This window comes from Papio anubis, chromosome 19 (assembly GCF_008728515.1).
Source record: "Papio anubis isolate 15944 chromosome 19, Panubis1.0, whole genome shotgun sequence".
NCBI lineage: Eukaryota > Metazoa > Chordata > Mammalia > Primates > Cercopithecidae > Papio > Papio anubis.
In genome coordinates this window covers 71,962,814-71,979,543 of record NC_044994.1, presented here as the reverse complement: position 1 = coordinate 71,979,543, position 16,730 = coordinate 71,962,814, and the positions used below count along the sequence as shown (strand labels likewise).

Genomic DNA, 16,730 nt, shown 5'->3' with positions numbered 1-16,730 from the left:
CAAGAAAAATACACACACACACACAAAAACACACCTGAAAAAAACCCAACAATGGCATCAATGAGCTACGGGGCAGTATCAAGGAGCCTAATATACAGGAGTCCCCCCCTTATCGGCACAGGACGTGTTCCAAGACCCCAGTGGATGCTGACACTGTGGACAGTGCCAAATGCTACATACACTACGTTTTTTTCCTACACAGACATATCTACAATAAAATACAACTTATAAATTAGATTTGGTACAGGACATTGGTACAGGAAGGTATTAACAATAAAATAGAACAATTGTAACAATATACAGTAATAAAAGTTATGTGAATGTGGTCTCTCAAAGTATCTTACTGTACTGTGCTCACCCTTCTTGTGGTGATGTGAGATGACACGATGCCTGTGTGGCGCCTCACGTGACAAGATGAAGTGAGGTGAAAGGTAGAGCTCGGTGGTGCGATATCTCAACACACCACTCAGAATGTCATGGAACTTAAAATGTATGAATTATTTCTGGAATTTTCCATATAGTATTTTCAAACCATGGTTGACTGTGGAAAGCAAAACTGAGAATACAGGGGAACTATTATATGTGTAATTGAGTATCAGGGACAAAGTGGGGAGGGGAAGAAAAACTAGTTGAAGAAATGATGCCACAAAATTTTCCAAATCTGATGAATATAAACACACAAAATTGAGAAGCTCACTAGACTCCAAGCAAAAGAAACACAAAGAAAACCAAACCAAGGCACATTATAATCAAAGTATTAAAAATACAGAGAGGAACAAAGATGACAGAAAACATATTGTTGGAAAAAATGCCAGCCAGAAGACAATAGAGTGAAATCTTTAAAATATTAAAAGGGAAAAAAATTAGAATTCCACACCTAGCAAAAGTACCTTCCTTCCTAAAAGAAAGACAAGTTTTTTTAGAGAGAAAGTATAGTGAGTTAATTAAGCACATCAGCACTACAAAATATGAAGTTCTTCAGGAGGCAGAGGAAATGCCTTGTGATGGAAATACACATCTACACAAAGGGATGAAGAGTATCATCAATGACATGTAGATCAATATAATTTTTTTCTTTTTTACCGTTTAAAATAAAAGTAACAACATATTGTAAGATTTCTAACATGTGGAAGAAAACAACAGAACAAAGGCTGGAAGAAGACATTACAGCACACTGCTCTAAGGTTCTAATACTACCGATGAAGTAGTAGGATATGAAGGAAGTCAGCGAAAGATGTATAGCTAATAAGTCAATAATAGAGATAAAATGGAATCATAAAAAATATTCAATCCAAAAGAAAGCAGAAAAAGAGTGAAAAATAAAGAACAGATGAGACAAGCAAAAAAACAAACACCAAGATGGGAGATTTAAAACCAACCATATCAATAATCACATTAAATAACAAGGACTGGCAAACTTCTTCTGTAAAGAACAGGTTAGTAAATAGTTTAGGTTTTGCTGCCTATAGAGTCTGATACAATTACTCAATCCTCCCACACTGTGCACAAAAGCAGCCTTGGACAATATATTAAACTAATGAGAATAGCTATTCCAATAAACTTTTAATTAAAAAAAATTTTTTTGAGACAGGGTCTCACTCTGTCGCCCAAGCTGGAGTGCAGTGGTGTAATCATGACTCATTGCAGCCTTGAACTCCTGGGCTCAAGGGATCCTCCCACCTAAGCCTCCAGAGTAGCTGAGACTACCAGTGCATACAACCACACCTAGCTATATATATATATATATATATATATTTTTAGACAGAGTGTCGCTGTCACCCAGGCTGGAGTGCAGTGGCACATTCCCGGCTCACTGCAAGCTCCGCCTCCCAGGTTCACGCCATTCTCCTGCCTCAGCCTCCTGAGGCTGAGTAGCTGGGACTACAGGCGCCTGCCACCAAGCTCGGCTAATTTTTTGTACTTTTAGTAGAGATGTGGTTGCACCATGCTAGCCAGGATGGTCTCGATCTCCTGACCTCGTGATCCACCCGCCTCGGCCTCCCAAAGCACTGGGATTACAGGCGTGAGCCACCGCGCCCGGCCTATTTATTATTTTAAAGACAGAGTCTTGCTATGTTGTCCCAGCTGGTCTAAAACTCCTGGCCTCAAGCAGTCCTCCCACTTCAGCCTCCCAAAGTGCTGGGATTACCACTGCACCTGGCCCCAATAAACTGTATTTACAAAAACAGGCAGCAAGCCCAACTTGACCCGTGGGCTATAGTTTGCCAATCCCTGGGTCTAGATACTCAAAAGGCACAGACTAACAGGTTGGGTAACAAAGCAAGACCAATTACATGCTGTCTATTAAAACTTTAAATATAAAGTCATTTTGGATTAAAGGTTTAAAAATAGAAAAATGCCGGGCGTGGTGGCTCAAGCCTGTAATCCCAGCACTTTGGGAGGCTGAGACGGGCGGATCACAAGGTCAGGAGATCGAGACCATCCTGGCTAACACGGTGAAACCCCGTCTCTACTAAAAAATACAAAAAACTAGCCGGGCGAGGTGGCGGGCGCCTGTGGTCCCAGCTACTCCGGAGGCTGAGGCAGGAGAATGGCGTAAACCTGGGAGGCGGAGCTTGCAGTGAGCTGAGATCCGGCCACTGCACTCCAGCCTGGGCGACAGAGCCAGACTCAGTCTCAAAAAAAATAAATAAATAAAAATAAAAATAGAAAAATATGTGCCATGTATGATATTCTGAAATATACATTTGGTCTTCATCCCTGTTTCCTGACATACAACTCCTAAAACCCTTGGAATCTCCTAAATCAGATTAACTTGTAGTTGGGCCTATATATTATGAAATTTTTGAAAATTCAAGCAATATAGAAGTTTTTATAGAAAAATTACAAAATAGACACAAAACAAGAAAATAAGATTCACGAGTAAACCATTACCCTGAAATATTCAGAATTAAGTTACGTTAATTTTTGTCTTTTTGTGTTCTAATGCGCCACTGTACTCCAGAATGGGCGACAGAGCGAGACTCCGTCTCAAAAAAAAAAAAAAAAAAAAAAAAAAGAAACAGAGTATGTTCACAAATAGGAAGACAATGTTGTTAAGATGTCAATAATCCCCAAAGTAATATAAAACACAATCCTTATCAAAGTTCCAACAGTCTTCTTTGCAGAAATGAAAAAGTCTATCCTCATATTCATATGAAATTACAAGGGGCCCCAAAAAGCCAGAACAATACTGAAATAAAGAATACAATTGGAAGACTCACATTTCCCAATTTCAAAACTTATTATAAAACTTACTATTTGTTTAAATCAAAACAGTATAGGGGCCGGGCACAGTGGCTCACGCCTGTAATCCCAGCACTTTGGGAGGCTGAGGTGGGGGAATCACTTGAGGTCGGCAGTTTGGGATCAGCCTAGCCAACGTGACAAAACCCCATCTCTACTAAAAATACAAAAATTAGCCTGGCGTGGTCGTAGGCACCTGTAATCTCAGCTACTTGGAAGGCTGAAGCAGGAGAATCATTTCTTGAACCTGGGAGGCGGAGGTTGCAGCGAGCCAAGATCGTGCCACTGCACCCCAGCCTGGGCGACAGAGCAAGACTCAGTCTCAAAAGAGGAAAAAACAAAAACAGTATAGGATTGGTATAAGGACAGATATATAGATCAATGGAATAGAATTGAGAGTACGGAAATAAACCCATATATCCAGGACCAACTGATTCTTAATAAGGATGCCAAGTCCATTCAATAGGGAACAAGCAGTCTCTTGAAGAAATGGTGCTGAAACAACTGAATTTCTATCTACATGTAAGAGAACAACACTGGACTCCTACTTTACACAATATATAAGAATTAACTCAAAATAGACCAGCGACCTAACATGAGAACTACAACCACAAAACTCTTTGGAAAAACACAGGAGAACATCTTCATGACCGTGGACTTGGCAATGGATCCTCAGATACGACATAAAAACAACAACAAAAGAAAAAAATAGATAAATTGGACTTCATCAAAATTAACAACTTTTGTGCAACAAAAGATCCAATTAAGAAACAGGGAAAGAACCTGCCAACAGGCATTTTTCCAAAGAAGATATACACATGGTTTACAAGCACAGGAAAAAATGCTGAAACTCATTTGTGTCTATGAAAAGGCACATCGAAACCACCATGAGATTCCACTTTACACTATTAGGATGGCAAGTGAGGGAGGGAGAAAGGAAAAGGAAGAGGGACAGAAGGAAGGAAGCAGGAAGGGAGAAAGGAAGGGAAGGAAGAAAAAAGTAAGTGCTGGTAATGATGTGAACAGATTTAATTCTTGTACACTTCTGGTAGGAATGTAAAATGGTACACTTTCACTGTGAAAAGTTTGGCAGTTCTTTGAAAAAGTAAACAATAACTATATGACCCAATAATTCCGCTCCTAGGTATATACACCCGAAATAACTGAAAACAGTGACTCAAACAAATACTTGTGCACCAAGGTTCACTGCAGCATTATTCACAATAGCCAAAAGGTAGAATCAATCCAAATGTCCACCAACAGATCGAGACCATCCTGGCCAACATGGTGAAACCCCATCTCTACTAAAAAATACAAAAATTAGCTGGGTGTGGTCATACGTGCCTGTAATCCCAGCTACTCAGGAGGCTGAGGCAGGAGAATCACTTGAACCAGGGAGTCAGAGATCGCGCCACTGCACTCCAGCCTGGTGACAGAGTGAGACTCCATCTCAAAAAAACATAAATGAATAAAAGAAAATACTAGTCATGGGCCATGTGCAGTGGCTCACAGATGTATTAATCCCAGCATTTTGGGAGGCCAAGGCAAGTGGATCACTTGAGCCCAGCAGTTCGAGACTAGCCTGAGCAACATGGTAAAACCTTAACTTTATAAAAAATGCAAACAAAATGTACCCAGGTGTGTGGTGGTGCGCACCTATAGTGCCAGCTACTCAGAAAGCTGAGTTGTGAGGATGATCTGAGCCCAGGAAATCAAGGCTGCAGTGAGCCGTGATGGTACCACTGCACTCCAGCCTGGGTAAAAGAGCGAGACCCTGTCCAAAAAAAAAAAAAGAAAAGAAAAAAATATACCAGTGAGGGCCAGCTCCATGGGCATGTAACTAGCACAGCTGCACAAAGCCTGCACTCAAGGGATTTAATGCTCAGCAGTAACCATCATGAATTCTTAACAATTTATCTTTGAATTTGTGTTTTATATTATGAAAGTGAACTCTGATGGGACATGGAGCATATGCCAAGGGCTTGGAGTCTCAGCTCACACATGGTCTGCCTCCTTTACCCTTTCCAGGGTCAGGGCTGAAACTGCACTCTGCCTTGCCCTCACCCCAAAGCCCACCTGGCCTCAGCCTTCCTCCCAGTCCCCAACCCTATAACCACTCTCTCACTCACATCTTCCACCTAAGACCGTACCAGGTTGTCAAGAGGTCCACATTTCACTGTAGCCCCAAGCAGGGGACTGGCACAGCCTGGGGGTTGGGGGGGAGGTGGCTGAATGCCACACTTGCTGTGGCATCTCAGTGTGCAGCAAGGTGGCAAGCATCCCCGTCCTGCACTGGCAGCATCAAGGTACGTTTGGCAGGCAACTTGACAAGTGTCCCTCACCCATCCCAGATTCAATGTTAATTTCTGATCAGATGTTAATTTTTATAAAAAAACAACTCCTAGCCGGGCGCGGTGGCTCAAACCTGTAATCCCAGCACTTTGGGAGGCCGAGACGGGCGGATCACGAGGTCAGGAGATCGAGACCATTCTGGCGAACACAGTGAAACCCCGTCTCTACTAAAACTACAAAAAACTAGCCGGGCGCGGTGGCAGGCGCCTGTAGTCCCAGCTACTCGGGAGGCTGAGGCAGGAGAATGGCGGGAACCCGGGAGGCGGAGCTTGCAGTGAGCCGAGATCCGGCCACTGCACTCCAGCCTGGGTGACAGAGCGAGACTCCGTCTCAAAAAAAAAAAAAAGAAAAAGAAAAAAAAGAAACAAATGTGAATATATCCCATTTTTAAAAATCTATGCATATATAACAATGTTAATTCTGGATATTTCAGGGTAATGGTTTATGTGTGAGTCTTACTGTCTTGTTTCTGTGTCTGTTTTCTAATTTTTCTATAAAAAACTTCTGTATTGCTTGAATTTTCAAAAATTTCATAATATATAGGCCCAACTACAAATAAAATTTTCTCCCCAAAATAGTTTTAATAATTCAACAGTTAATCTAACAGTTTTAAGCCATTCAAATCTCTTGATTTTCCCTTGTGAAGTACCATACCTCTGTTAATAAAGTCTTGGAAAGAAAAAGTAAACAGTTGTGAACAAATTTAGGTAAGTAAGCACATTCTCAGGCTAAGGAAGCAAAAGTTCATGAGTCATGTTCAGTTCTAGTCAAGTCAAAAACAAAGGACTCTAGGATGAGAAACTTTCATTGTTACTGACATGTTACCTAAAAAGAAAACAAACTTCCTAACAGAATTCCACCTTAAAAAATTGAATTGACATTAAAAGAAGACTAAAGAGACATGACAACCAAATACATATCTGATCCTAGACTAGATTTATTAAGGAAGGGGAAAGCAAGGCTATAAACGATTAGACAAAACAAAAATATCATTACCAATGACTACAAGGATATATAAGAAATCTTTTTATTTTTTTTTTTGAGACAGAGTCTCACTCTGTCACCCAGGCTGGAGTGCAGTGGCGCTATCTCAGCTCACTGTAACTTCTGCCACCCAGGTTCAAGCAATTATTGTGCCTCAGCCTCCTGAGTAGCTGCGACTACAGGCACCCGCCACCACATCCGGCTAATTTTTGTGTTTTCAGTAGAGACAGGGTTTCACCATGTTGGCCAGGCTGGTCTCGAACTCCTGACTTCAAGTGATCCACCCACCCCAGCCTCCCAAAGTGCTGAGATTACAGGCATGAGCCACCATGCCCGGCCAGGATATACAACAACTTTTATTTAACATTTTTTAAAACTATATATGCCAACTATATATTCTCAATGCTATAAGGACAGACAAAATTTTAGGAAAACTTTTCTGAAATAACATATACAACTACACAAATCAGGATTTTTTTAAAAACCCTATCATTTCATTCATGCATGCCCATTTGTTGATCGCTCTAACAATACTGGGAAATTAAGTTAGTTTTCTTTTGCCAAAATAACAAATAAATCACATTTCTCTCAAACATCAAAAACAATTTTTTAATAACTAATGACTAGAAAAATCCCCTCCTTAAAGTAGCTTAAAAACCTGAACAGGGCCGGGCGCGGTGGCTCAAGCCTGTAATCCCAGCACTTTGGGAGGCCGAGACAGGCGGATCACGAGGTCAGGAGATCGAGACCATCCTGGCTAACACGGTGAAACCCCGTCTCTACTAAAAAATACAAAAAACTAGCCGGGCGAAGTGGCGGGCGCCTGTGGTCCCAGCTACTCGGGAGGCTGAGGCAGGAGAATGGCGTGAACCCGGGAGGCGGAGCTTGCAGTGAGCTGAGATCCGGCCACCGCACTCCAGCCTGGGCGACAGAGCCAGACTCAGTCTCAAAAAAAAAAAAAAAAAAAAAAAAAAAAAAAAAAAAACCTGAACAGCTTAAATAGCTCACTTTATGTCATAAAGACATAAATAAGTACTAATGAGGCTTTCCCACAGTCATCTGAAGTATAATAGCAATTTCCATTTTGAGGAATCTCACCCACTTTTCGAAAACCCCAGTTCAAATCTCACCTCCATATTTCAATTGGCTACTTATGTCCTCTTACCTTCAGTAACTCCTTGCAGCTGTCAAGCCCAATATCCACAAGAATACCTTTCACCTTTCTTCGCACCTTTCTGATGTTGTCAAGATTTTCCACAGGAATTTGAAACATTTTTGAAATTTTCCTTAAAAGGAAAGAAAACAAAACTGTAATAAGTACATGTATATAATACACAAAAATACATTTTTTGATAGGGTTGGTAAAACACTAGGATTAGAGTATAATTTTCAACAAATTGTTGCAGAACGAGTGAACATTCATATGCAAATGAATGAGGTGGACCTCTTCCTTACACCATATACAAAAATTAACTCAAAAGTGGATCACACCTATATGTAAGACCTAAAACTATAAAACTCTTACAAGAAAACATAAGCATAAACATTCACAACCTTAGATTCGTTAAGGAATTCCTAGATAGGACACCAAAAAGCACCAGTAATGAAAGAAAAAATAGGTATGATGGATTTTATCAAAATTAAAAATTTTTATGCTTCAAAGGACACCATCAAAAAAGCAAAAAACCCACAAAACAGGAGAAAATAGTTGCAAACCATATTTCTTTCTAATAAGGAACTTATATGCAGAATACAGATAACTCTTGTATCTCAATAATAAAAACACAGATAACCCAGTTTACAAATGGGCAAAGGATCTGAACAGACACTTCTCCAAAGAAAAATATCCATTAAGGTACATGAAGAGATGCTCAGGCAGGGGACAGTGGCTCACACCTGTAATTCCAGCACCTTAGGAGGCTGAGGTAGGCAGATCAGGCAGACTGTCTGAGCTCAGGAGTTGAAGACCAGCCAGGGCAACATGGTGAAACCCTGCCTCTACAAAAAATACAAAAATTAACCAGGCATCCTGGTGCACACCTGTAGTCCCAGCTATCCAGGAGGCTGAGGTGAGAGGATCACCTGAGCCCAGGAGGTAAGGCTGCAGTGAGTCTGATCATGCCACTATATTCCAGCCTGGTCAACAGAGTGAGACCCCGTCTTAAAACAAAACAAAACAAAACAAAATGCTCAGCATCATTAGCCATTTGGTGAAATGCAAATCAAAACCACAAAGAGATACTATGCCCACCAGGATACCTATAAAGAAAAAAAAAAAAGAAACGTGTTGGCAAGGACATGGAGAAACTGGGACTCTCAGACGTTCCTAAATGTAACGTGAACCAGTGCAGCCAGTCTTGGTGTGCGCCTGAAAACAGTCTGGCTGTCCCACAAAAGATTAAAAATAGACGTAACATATGAACCAGCAATTCCACTCAAGAGAAATGAAAAGCATACATCCACACAAAAACTTACATAAGGATGTTCATGAAAACACTATTCAATCACCAAAGTGTGTGAACGACCCTAATGCCCCCAGATTGGGGCATTTGACAAATAAACTGATGACTGGATAAATAAAATGTGGCATATCCATACAATAGATTATTTGGCCATAAAAGAAATGAAAAACATACATGCTACAATATGGATGAACCTTGGAAATATGCTAAGTAAAAGAAGCCAGACACAAGGATTGTATGCTTCTATTTATATGAAGTGTCCAGAACAGGCAAATCCATGGAAAGCATAACAGAGGGCCAAGCGCAGTGGCTCACGCCCCTAATCCCAGCACTCTGGGAGGCCAAGGTGGGTGGATCACCCGAGGTCAGGAGTTCAAGACCAGCCTGGTCAACATGGTGAAACCCCATCTCTACTAAAAATACAAAAAATTAGCTGGGCGCCTGTAATCTCAGCTACTCAGGAGGCTGAGGCAGGAGAATCGCTTGACCCTGGGAGGTGGAGGTTGCAGTGAGCCGAGGTCGCGCCACTGCACTCTAGCCTGAGCCACAAGAGCAAAACTCCACCTCAAAAAAAAAAAAAGAAAGCACAGCAGTGGCTGCCAGGGCTGGGAGAACTGGGAAGTGATGGAAGCAGGGCTTCTTCGTTCTGAATTCAACTGTGGTGATGTATATACGATGTGAACGTGCTCACAGCCATTCACTGTACACTTTAAATTGGTGGATTGTATGGTATGTAAATTATATCTCAAGCTGTTTAAAACAGTATCTAAAAAGGCATAAAATTAAAATAAACCCTGTGGTACTTGACCAGACTAGGGGTTACTGAAGTGAACTCATGTAGTTATACACCCCAGTAGCAGTAGGCACAACTAGGGCTCAAATCTTAATTCCTAAGTATCACTTTCCTTTAAAAAGAACCCTTGGAAAAATGGCTGGAGCATGGTAAAGACAAGATGAGCCTAGAATACCCTGTGCCAGAATATAAAGAAATTGCTCAGTAAGGCATGTCAAAAGAACACAAAAGTAACCAGCTTGAAAGGGCTCCCATAGGCCAGATAAGAGACAATTTGGGCATATATCAAGTAACAGATATAACCTGTGGCAAAGTGAATTTTCCCAACACACAACAATACCTTCCAACCCACATGCTCTTACAATATGGCCCTAACTCTCCTCCTGCAAGTGGGGGCATCTATGCCCCCTCCTCTTGACCTTTGGGCAGAACTTTGTGGCTGCCTTAACCAATAAAGTACGGAGGAAATGCCATGAGAATTCCAAGACTAGATCATAAAAATGCCACGTACCTCTCTCTCTGGATGATCATGCTCAGAATCCAGACACCACGTGTGTAGACAGTGCCAACTAGCCCACAGAGACACCACATAGAGGTGTTCCACATCAACTACCAGCATGGAAGCGAAGATGCCTCTTGAGGATTCCAGCCCCTAGCTGTCAAGTCACCCCTGCCTTTGAGTCTTCCCAGATGAGGCCCCAGACACTGTGGACCAGAAACAAACCATCTCCCTTCCCTGTCTGAATAGAACTGACCCAGAGAACTGATGAGCTTTTTAAATAAAATGTCTTACTCCACTAAGTTTGGGGTGGTTTGGTATACAGTGATAATCTATATAGTTACATAGACTATACAGTTATAGTCTATACAGTTACCTAGACTATACAGTTATAGTCTATACAGTTACACAGACTATACAGCTATAGTCTATACAGTTACATAGACTATACAGTGATAGTCTATACAGTTACATAGACTATATAACTACATAGACTATAACCCACTCGAATATAGTGATTTCCTGATTTTGATGGTTTTGTTATGGATATGTAGGAGAATGTTCTTGTTTGAAGGAAGAAGAGGAGAATGCTCTTGTAGTATTTAGGGTAATGTGACAACTTTTTTGGCAACTTACTCTCAATTCAGCGAAAAAAATTATTTGTACTATACTTGTAACTTTCCTATAAATCTGCAACTATTCCAAAAAACATTTAAATGTGTAGGCTATAAAAGCTAAAATAAGTATTAGTCAAATTCAAGTGGCAAACATTTGGTTATTTAACTTCATTAATAATAATTAAAGAAATGCCATTTAAAATGTCAATTTTTTACTATCAAAATATAACTACTAAGACTACTAACATCTGGTGGTAGTAAAAGTAGAAAAATTACAATTTTTATGCTTTTACAGGGTAATTTGGCAATACCCCTCAAGACTTTTTGAGACAGAGTCTTGCTCTTTCACCCAGGCTGGAGTGTAGTGACTTGATTACAGCTCACTGCAGCCTCAACCTCCCAGGCTCAAGCAATCCTCCTGCCTCAGCCTCCTGGGTAGCTTGGACTACCGGTGTATGCCATCACACCTGGCTAACTTTTTTTATTTTTTGTAGAGACAGGGTCACCCTATGTTACCCAGGCTGGTCTTGAACTCCTGAGTTCAAGCAGTCCTCCCCCTCAGCCTCTCAAAGTACGGGGATTACAGGCATGAGCCACCATGCCTGACTCTCTCATGATTTTTAAGGACAATTTCTGAGTAAGCAATTCTTCTCCTACATTCCTCCCTTGTATCCCCCACCCAAGGAGAGGCTTAGTGATCCCTCCTAGGACTCAGCACAATAACCATATACCACTCCACTGCACTCAACTCACCATGTTGCAATTATCTACTTATATATCCATTTCTCCTATTGGGCTACTACTTCAGGGCAGAAATCATGTAAACATATTTGCTTGACAGGGTCCCATCACAGAGCACAGCACATAGCAAATGTTCATTAAATGAACAAAAAATATAAAATAAAACAGGATAAGAACCATAAGATATGCAGAAAGTGCCAGGGAGTTCTACAGAGGAAATGGCTATGGAAAGCTGGTGCCCAAGAAATACAAGGTGAATAAATTAGCATCAAAAAATTATTGAGGTAAAGGAGGAAAAGTCTGAATTTATTTGGCAAAAGTAAAATCAAAAAGGTAGACTGGAATCAAACTGGGAAAGCAGTGGGAGGCAGAAAGGGTTAACATATAATAAGGAGAAATTTTTGGTGGGTAACAAGCAAACGCCAAGTTTTTGAGAAGCTGTTTTGGAGTGGCTAGATTTATTTTTAAAGTTATCTATGTGAAAAATGTATCCTGGTCTCAGCAAAAGGAGAGATTTAAGGATCACTAGCATTGTAGAACTGGGAGGATATAAAATTTAAAAATTTTCTTTATAAAATTTTAAGTTTAAAAATTTTCTTTAATAAAATGCACTGATTTGGGTTCTAGCCTTCAAAAGCTTACACTCCCACACAAGAGCTGCCATAACCTCATTATGCATTTCTAAACACTAAGCTCAAGGTCACTTTCCAGCCCAGACCAGCTTCTTTGGTCAGAGCAAAACTCAACAAACATTTTGTTAGCTGCTTTCCACCGACTCTACCAGACTTGATTTCATTTCCTCCTTAAAGTTCCACTATCCTCTCTATCCTCTGGGGTTACTCTCCGAAAGCTGGCTGACAAGACAATATTGTTTAAAGCAGGGACCATCATCCACATGTATCTGAAACAGGGAAGCTAAATTTACTGCTTCCAAGAAAGTCTCAACTCACACAGCAAGAGCTGATCTTATCACAGGGTTTTGAGAAGCCTGGAGTACAAAGACTTAAAAGCAGAGTGATTGGTGATTGGCCGATTCACGTAAGCATGGTTGTACATACACGAACCTCAGAAAGGGTTTACTAAAATGAGGCTCTCAGCGACTGGGCAGGGTTCTGGGGTTACTTGTTCAAAGCTTGAGACTAGGGCCAAGGAGTTGTCACTTTTTAATTTTTTTCCCTTGAATTTGAAAAATAGGCACTTTTTATTCTCAAATGAAAGTGCTCCCATTCCTTCATTGTTATTGGGGCCCTTCTAAACAAAACAAAACACAAGCACACAAATACCTTTTCATTTAAAAAATGGGGGGAAGTTACCCTTTTTTTTTTTTTTTTTTTTTTTTTTAAGTAGTTTCCTAACAGCTTTAGGGAAACCAACAAAGGATAAAAAATAAAATACAAGTAAACTACAGGTTTCATAACTGTTGCCAACCACTGGGGAAGGGAAGCTGACTTTTACCCATATAAGCTACCACAATTTTTCATTCTTAGATCCATTCTTACAGCATAATTTATCAATCCTAAGATAAAAGATTCCATATAAAATGCCCAGCGGACGAATTAACTAGGAAATAGTTCAATGTTTTCATATTTATAGATCCTCTATGGATACTGTTCTCCACAGATTCTTAGAGCTCAGTAAAATCTGTATTTTCACCACTAGAAAATAGCAAGCTAACCAGGTCGGCCAACTGTTTCTATATCATGCACTAACCTATATATCATGCACCAACATATCAATCTCAAGTCAAAATAAATCGCAATTCCTAAGGTTTGCGGTAGGCATGGAACTACCATAAAATTCCACTGATACGCACAAGAAAATATTATTTCTCAAAAGGGTACATAAAGGATTTCTCTGGGGAATTTTTAGTATAATGATCTCTTAAGGATATTCTATTATAGTAAAAAAATACACTATAAAAAAAAATGTTGGCCAGGCACGGTGGCTCCCGCCTGTAATCCCAGCACTTTGGGAGGCTGAGGTGGGAGAATCACCGGAGGTCAGGAGTTCAAGACCAGCCCGACCAACATGGGGAAACCCTGTCTCTACTAAAATTACAAAAAAATTAGCCGGCATGATGGCGTGCGCCTGTAGTCCCAGCTACTGAGGACGCTGAGACAGGAGAATCGCTAGAACCCGGGAGGCAGAGGTTGCAGTGAGCCAAGATCACACCACTGCACTCCAGCCTGGGTGACAGAGCAAAACCTCGTCTCAAAAAAAAACAAAAAAAAGTCATTCAAGTAATACAGTAATAAACAGTACTTTTTAACACCACAGAACTTTTTTCAGTTCCTGTGAAATTGCACAAAACGATAGTCACCAAAAAGGATTCTAGAGCTGTGTGCCTGGGTTTACATCAGCTCCACCGTGTATGAGCTGTGTAATCTTCAGGCAATCACTTTCTCCAGGCCTCAGCTGGCTCTTCTGTAAAACAGGGCAAGTATGACCTACTTCACGGAGTAGCTATGAGGACAAATGAGTTAATACAAGCAAAACAGCACATAAGCACTGAGTTTGCTATTAATTAACTCCAAAAAACTAAATGAAATGTCCCAACTACTGGAATACAGGGCTTTTTAAAGAACAACTTTAAAAACACAGAATATTTGGATCATATATTCCGCAGATCTGGGTTCAAATCACTGGGAGATACCCGTTTCTACCTATGTAAAACATTGCCCTAACAGGTCTACGATACCCAGAGGGTGAAGGGCAGGGCAGAACCCAAGTTTGCAACATGCTGTTGGTGAACTTACGAGGGCAATCATAAATTAACCAACAGCATGTTGCAAACTTGGGTTCAAATTAAAAAGGTGTCTCCCAAATCCCAGAATCTCTTCAGCTAAAAATCTTAGCTTAGCTGTCATTTTCCCCCAGAAACAATGATCAACTCCTTTCAGACATGTCCTAACCCTCACTGTTCCTCCCCTCAACTAGAGGGCCGGTAGGACAACCTCTTGTCTCATCTCCACTCCTGTACTTCCTTTCTTAACACACATCTGTCACTTCCATGTTTAAGGACGACGGGCTCAATGCTGTTTTCAGAGTGAAGTCCTAACTCTAACCGAAATTTAACCGAAATATTAAAACACACTCATACAGGGCCAACTCTCCAGGAACATCTTTAAATAAGTTACACATACATTACCGACTTCCAAACACAGCTGAACATGTACTTTACGCAACTTTTTACATGTGGTCCTCTCTCCCACTAATGCTCCTCACCCCTACAAATGGTACCCAGACTTTTTTCACAAAGGCTCTTTATCAAAAAAAAAACCCCTTTTTTGACAAAGGCTCTGCGTGGCAGATGCCCACAGTACTCTACAAGTATCTGCTGCCCCACTTGCCAATCTGCATTGTCAGTTATCTGCTTACCAGTTTCTCCTCCCCCACCCCACTCCTCCACACGCAGTATATTCCTCAAGATCCCAAGAGGCAGTGATTACCCGTGCAAATAGAGTAAGTTTTAAGTACTCAGGCAAGTTTTTTTATTCTGTTCAAATAAACTACTTAAAATACTTAATTATTTCTCATTCTGCCTCTGCACAATATTTAAAAGGGCAGTTAAAATTTTTAACATTCCAAAGCCAACTGTGATAGAAATTTTGTAAACGGAATCTATTTCAACGCAACCAGCAACGGCTGATGAAAAGTATGTAAAGTCAACATCTGCATATCAATTATTGCTATTCGCGTCGAAAGCTCAACGGTGAAGAAACAGGGCCCCGTTATCAGCTGTTCTTCAAACCTTTCTAGGGGAAAAAAACCTGGGCAGATCTAGGTGTCACTGTCAGCTCCTGCCCTACATTTGCCGTCACTCAAGGCTCCTCCAGGGAGAAGCTTCCAGGAGAACCCGGTCTCGGGGCTGCGGCGGGCGGGCTGGCGGTGGGGCGTTGCTGGGGTCCTCACAGGGGTCGCCACAGCTCCTTGCCCCCTCTCTTCTTCTCCATCCCCGTTCCCTCTCCCTCTACTCCTCGCTCCCTTCACCAGTCCCCCCTCTCTCCCTCGGTCCCCGTCCCCATCTTCCCCCTATTCCTCCTCTCCCCTTTGGTCCCCGTCCACTTCTCCGCCCTCCCGGGGCGGCCCCCGCTCCCACGTGACCGGCGGCGGGCGGGGCGGGCCGCGGGCGCGTCGGGGGTCGACGGGCGCCGTTCGGGCCGCGAACCCGCGGCGTGAGAACGTCCCAGGATTCCCGAGACGGCCACGGGCGGCGCCAGGGCGGGCGGCTGGCGTGGGTGTGGGCTGGGTACCGACGGGGGCGGGGCTCGGAGCGGGCCAGACTGGGGCGGGGGCCAGGACCCGGGCAGGGGGCGTCGCCGCGCGGGCCCGCGCTGGGCCGGGCCGTACCTACCACTCGGCCCCCGAGGAGCACCGCGTCTCTGCTGCTGCCTCTCGCAGAGCTGCCGCGTCTTCCGCCGAGCGCAGCCGCGTCCCGTGGGGCCGCCTGCACCCGCCCGCGCCTCCGCCCCGCGCGGCGGGACCCCCGCCTCAGCGCGCGCCCACCCCCGGCGCGACTCGTCCCCTCCTCCCGCGCAGCCAGAAAGAGAAAATGGCGCTCGATTGGCCTCAGGAAGTGACGTTGGCCCTCATTTGCATGTAGGCGCAGCTAGCCAATGGGAGCAGAGTGTGCTTGGGGGCCCCTGGCATTTCCCACAGGCCCCCCGGGGCCCCTGGCCAAAGCTGGACTGGAGGCTCTGGGGTGGCAGTGGGGGGCCCCTGTAGGGCCCCCTGACTCCCTTCTGGCCCAGGGAACTGCCCTGCCAGCTCCTTTCCACATCTGTGCAAACTCTCGTGAGAGTTTGAGTGGGTAATGACGTCACTAAAGGGGTGGGGAGAGTGTGTCATCAACCATGTGACTAATCACGTGGACTCACCACAGCTTTGACTTCATTTGCATGAAATGGGGTGGAGCTAGTGCCAGCTCCAGGAGTGGTGACCCCGCCCACATCTCAGAGCCAATGGGAGCCCAGCTGTGATAATGCTGCCTTGCCATTGGAAGATAGAACTTTGGCTCCCAGAACTGGGACAAGTGT

General features: G+C 42.8%; 1 protein-coding gene across 3 annotated transcripts in view; it reads right to left on the bottom strand.

The window, feature by feature from the left end:
• Positions 1–16,490, bottom strand: part of ADNP2 (ADNP homeobox 2) — a 30,026-nt gene extending 13,536 nt beyond the window's left edge. The window contains exons 1-2 of one of the 3 annotated variants that reach the window (XM_003914524.5): positions 16,049–16,490; positions 7,748–7,868 (exon numbers count right to left, since the gene is read on the bottom strand). In XM_003914524.5, the coding sequence (XP_003914573.2) occupies positions 7,748–7,855 (108 nt within the window). In that variant the 5' untranslated portion in view covers positions 7,856–7,868; positions 16,049–16,490. Of the gene's footprint in view, positions 1–7,747; positions 7,869–10,348; positions 11,326–16,044 lie in introns of those variants that run through there. The other 2 variants (XM_017951894.3, XM_017951893.3) reach the window with 2 other exon arrangements.
• Between the last annotated feature and the right edge of the window lie 240 nt (positions 16,491–16,730).